The sequence below is a fragment of the Montipora foliosa genome, chromosome 3 (genome assembly GCF_036669935.1).
Source record: "Montipora foliosa isolate CH-2021 chromosome 3, ASM3666993v2, whole genome shotgun sequence".
Lineage (NCBI taxonomy): Eukaryota > Metazoa > Cnidaria > Anthozoa > Scleractinia > Acroporidae > Montipora > Montipora foliosa.
This window is the reverse complement of record NC_090871.1, coordinates 18,492,121-18,497,120: the sequence shown is the minus strand read 5'-3', so window position 1 is coordinate 18,497,120 and position 5,000 is coordinate 18,492,121. Positions and strand designations below refer to the sequence as shown.

Below are 5,000 nucleotides of genomic sequence, written 5' to 3'. Positions count from 1 at the left end.
AGGCAACTTGCAACCTCTGGTTGTCATTACATGTAATTATAAAACTATGTCATAATGAAAGTATAAAAATGAAAATAAGCCAGTGACACCTCAAAAGCCCTAGGAAGCCCAAAGTTGACGATGAAAATCGTCTGGCGTTAGACAGAGAAAAATCTGTTAAGTCTCACTTCCAGGAGGCAATGGGTTAAATGATTAGTTGTATGGGAGAGACAAGTCAATTTTTGGTAGTTTGGTGGTAATCTACCAAGTTATGGGTTTCAGAAGAGGAACTGGCAAGTGTAGTAATTTGGGTCAGGGGCAAAGGAGGGGGGGTGGGAGGGGAGGGGAGTGGTTGAGGAGAAAACTGCAACCCCTTTTTTAAAGCATAGTGTTACTGTAGTAACCAAACTTTATTTGACAGATTTGTGAAACTTTTGATGGTGTTGCTGTTTGTTGTTGCTTGGCCCATTTCTAAGCTGTTAGACTGCCTGCTAGGACACGAACACTCCACATTCTTCAGACGAGCAGGTATGCTTCGAAAGGGGTTGTGTTTGTTGCGAGACTGGGCCCACAGGTTATGTTGTTCTTTTCCCAGTCTGAAGCAGCACTTTCTTCTCTTTTATTTCAATGACTCTTGATTGTTGGTCTGGCCAGAGTTGAAGCCTTGACCTCCGGCCGGGTAGAGCAAATCAACTGATCAACTCATGAATTAATGAATTTTTAGCACGTTTTGGCTCTTCTGACCTTGCCATACAACCCGCTGCCTTCACCAATTCTAGTTATGTAACTATAAGTTATGTGCTTTGTCAGGGATGAGTGGATGAATAAAGTGAGCCAACCTGTTGGCTGTTGCTCTCATTTTAGAGTTATTATCCTCTCTCCCTCAAAACACAAGGACGTTTGATTACCCCTGGCTTTTATTTGCATGCATGGAATGCCAAGCAGCATGTAGTGTACTAACGTGGAATTTAAATAAATAACTATACCTGTGGGAATTTAAATAACTATTAAAAAATAATAATAAATGATAATTATAATAAAAAAGAGGACAGAGGACTTGACGGAGATGTTGGGATTGAAGGAAACAGTGGTTCAGGTGGCAAAGGCAAATGGAGTGAGATGGTACGGGCATGTGTTGAGGAGGGATGATGGGCATGTTCTCAGAAGAGCATTGGAGTTCGAAGTGAAGGGCAAAAGGAAGCGAGAACGACCAAAGAAGACGTGGAAGACGCAAGTGGAGAAGGAGAGCAAGAGCGTTGGTTTGAAGAAAAAGGACGCCATGAATCGAGCGTGATGGAGAGTGGGAGTTAGAAAGATTGCGGACAAAGTGGGGTAAATCCGGTCACCCCCGTTTATGGGGCTGCGGCAACAACAACACTACAAAACAATAATATCATTGGTTCAGAGAGGAAAAATAATCTTGCTTTATGTGTTGTAGTTAAATTTCTCCTTCGTTGAAAATTTTGCAAACTACCATAGTTTGTCTTTTACTTTCCTTTGTTTCAGATTATGATAATGTCTGTAAGACAAGCTAAGGAAAGTAAAAAACAAACTAGTTTGAGAAATATTTAACCAACTTGAGGAAAAATTTTAAACACAACACAAAGCCACGCATTTTAGCATATGTTTTTGTGGTGTTCTGCATAACAATGATTTGAAATCACCAAATTTGAGGTTTTGGAGACGTGTCTAATTACAAATGTGAACTCTTTATTTTCTTTTTTATCTCCACTCGTACCAATAATGTTTAGGATACTTTGCCCACATTTTCTGATGTGAACAACATAGAATTGCAAAATTGTTGCGATAGTTTAAAAGTTATATATTTTGAGGTGATGGTTTTCATTAACCTTGCTGTTGTAGTCTGCCGTTTTCCTTTTCTTTGATGGTAACTAAACCTAGGTGGGTGTTTATTCTTTTCCAGAGTTGAAGGAACTAGTAAGTCTTCATCAAGAGTCAACAGATGCAAATGAGGATCCGCTTCGAGATGATGAAGTCATGATCATACAGGTATGAGAAAATCAGGGTAAATTAGTTTCTCTGTAGTTATTGATTATTCATAAAGGAAAACAAAAGTAATGTTTTATTTCTCAATGGCAGTAGATGGGATACAAATTTCAGATTTCTAAAAACCGTTTGTTTGAGCTATATTTAAATGCCTGCTATGGTGAAAATAATAGATTAGCATGTACACTAAATGCTAACATTGGATAAATAGTTTGTGATATTCATGTCAGCTGTGTGTACTCAGCAGTGCTTGATCACCGACTTGTTTGCTCAGGAAGAAGAGCATTGGGTAGTGAAGGCTCACCTCTGGCTGGGTTAACACTCAGAATCAATAAATATTTGGTTCTGCGAAGTTAAAGAACCCTCACAATGGGGAGCTTATTTAAGATCTAAAACGGCAACATCAAGGAATTCTTCAAAAACGCTCAACGGGTTTTGTTCTTCTAACTTTTTCGTGATGGCTTTAGTTTATGCAAATAATTTTTTTAACTAACCAAACTACCCACTGACTCTCTGAATTCATGAGCTTCATGTAGGAAGAAAATAGAAATTTGGTGTTTTGATTTGACGTTTTCCACAGACCTTGAGATTTGGCCAGATTTATAGAGAATGGGGACTAAATGGTGAAAAGTTTAAAATGCATATGCAGAACCATTGGTTTGTTAACTGAATGCCATTTTTGACATTGCTGTTGTAAATCTTAAGCTCCCTTTTGTCTCAAGGGTGGGACACACAGGTACTGGTGTTGGGGTTTTGCCTGTGTTGTTGATACTGGTAGGAGACCTGGGCCTGGTTGTTCAAAAGCCGATTATAACGCTAATCCCAGATTAAAAATTAACCAAGGAGTTTATTTCTCTACTCCCAAATGCTGTTCAACGCTGATATTTGGCAAAGTTTTACATTAGAAGCTAATCTTGAAAAACAAAAATAACCAAAAGAAACTTTCACCAAAAAGTTTAAAACATGAAACAAAAGTGTACACTAATCCTGGATTAAGTTCATCAGCTTTCAAACAACCGAGCCCTCGAGTCTAAATGTAACACATGTGTTTCGTTGCAATTCCAGTCCAGATACTCAAATATCTGATTCCTGTGACTGAAAGTTTGTTAATGTAATACAACACCATCCCTTATATGATCCATTTCGTATATCTTTTCACCATCCCTTATATTACAACTTCTTTTTAGGGAATCTTTTTAGATCAATCCCATTGTGTAAAGTGTATTTATGAAACATAATTTTTTTTTTTCTGGTTTTCAAGGCATTTTTAGTTTTAACAGTTATGTATGATCCAGTGGTTTTCACAAATTTCATTATCAAAGAAATTCGTTTTTACCGGTAATTGCAACAAACCCTTTTACTTGTTCAGGGAGCATTAGAGATGAGGAACAAAACAGTTAAAGATAAGTACACACCACTGGAAGAAGTTTATATGCTGGATGCCAATAGAAAACTGGACAACGATACCATGAAAGAGGTACAAGTATTTTATAATATTACTGTAACTAGACGCGTAGTAAGTTTTGCTAAAATGTTGTGAAGCGTCCCATAACAGACAGTTTGCAAAAGTAACTCGATTTTAGAGGGTTCAAGGTGGCTCAAACCAGTTTCAAACCTGAAAGAAAAGTTGTTATTAGAACGATTGAAACTACAACACTTAACATACTGCAATGTTATGGGACCGTATCAAACACCAATCATAGCTGAAAAAGATTCGGTCATTTTTGTGACGTAAAAAGTTACCGTGGCAACAGGGAAGCCCTGCAAAAACACCCCATATTTTGGTTTTTGCTGCTCATATCTCAAAAATGAACTTAGCCTGCGTAGCATGGCGGTTTTTTTGTCTAGCCCGGCGCACGAGCGGCGAAGCCGCGAAATTCGGGCGCGAGGCGCGCGAGATCGAGGGTTTTTCTGCCCTCGCCCGCCTTTATTACTTAGCAACCAAAACCGCCAAGCTACGCAGGCTAAAACGAACTCGGTGACCTCCATTTTTTATTTCTGAAATTTAATTAACATGCCAGAATAAAATTATGTGGAGCGGATTCAGAGTCTGCTGATCACTTTTATGCAATAAAAAAATGGGGTCACCGTGTTCGTTTTTCAGTCACAAAAATGACAATAATGACTACTTAAGTCTGCAATCATTTTTGGTCAAAAATGACTGCGTCGTTTTTCAGTCACAAAAATGACTGCGTCTTGTTCCGCAATAATTGATGTTTCACATGGTATCATAACATTGCTGTTACGTGATAAAGTGTTGAAGTGTCAATCCTTCTAATAACAAGGTCTCTTGAAAGTGTTGAAACTGGTTTAAGCCACCTTAAAGGCTTAAATACACCAATCGCGAGCACCCATGAGAAGAACGAAATGCGGTAATCGTTGTCTTCACGCGGACATTTGGGAACTTATGCAACGGCAACGGGGACGGCAACGAGGACGTCACAAATTTGCATATTTAGCGGGCAAAAACGAAAAATTAATAAATAAATATAAACTAAAATATCTTCTGCAAATATCAAGGGAGTGACAATTAGGTTTCAAAGAATTTAGGGAATTGGAGGTTACTATATCTCCTCAAAGAGGCAGTTCTAGTCAGCGATAGATCTTAGGCAACATGAATACTTAAAAGCGTCTTTATCAGCATTTGGGATTCAAACCTTCAACAGGTGGCATCTTCTCGTACATTTGGTTTGTCTACAGATTAGCGTGAAAGGTCACTCGCGTGTCCCAGTTTATGATGGAGACAGAGAAAAAATAGTTGGCCTTCTGTTTGTCAAGTCCCTGATCATGATAGACCCGGAAGAGGATACTCCCATTGGCGACGTGTATAAAAGAGGTTCTTTTCTTACAGCATCTACTAATGAACCGCTGTTCGAGTTGATGGACAGGTTTCAAACCGGAAGAAGTAAGATAGTCATAGATTAGTTTTCGAAATCGTTTTAATAGTGCGCGATTGCGCTGGACTGCCCTACCGTAATAATAATAATAATAATAATAATAATAATAATAATAAT

At 38.4% G+C, this 5,000-nt stretch overlaps 1 protein-coding gene across 1 annotated transcript in view; it reads left to right on the top strand.

The window, feature by feature from the left end:
• LOC137996979 (uncharacterized) overlaps positions 1-5,000 on the top strand; it is an 11,527-nt gene that overhangs the window by 1,825 nt on the left and 4,702 nt on the right. Inside the window, exons 4-7 of the mRNA XM_068842644.1 lie at positions 401-507; positions 1,904-1,989; positions 3,356-3,463; positions 4,687-4,891. Coding sequence (XP_068698745.1) covers positions 401-507; positions 1,904-1,989; positions 3,356-3,463; positions 4,687-4,891 — 506 coding nt within the window. The remainder of the gene's footprint in view (positions 1-400; positions 508-1,903; positions 1,990-3,355; positions 3,464-4,686; positions 4,892-5,000) is intronic.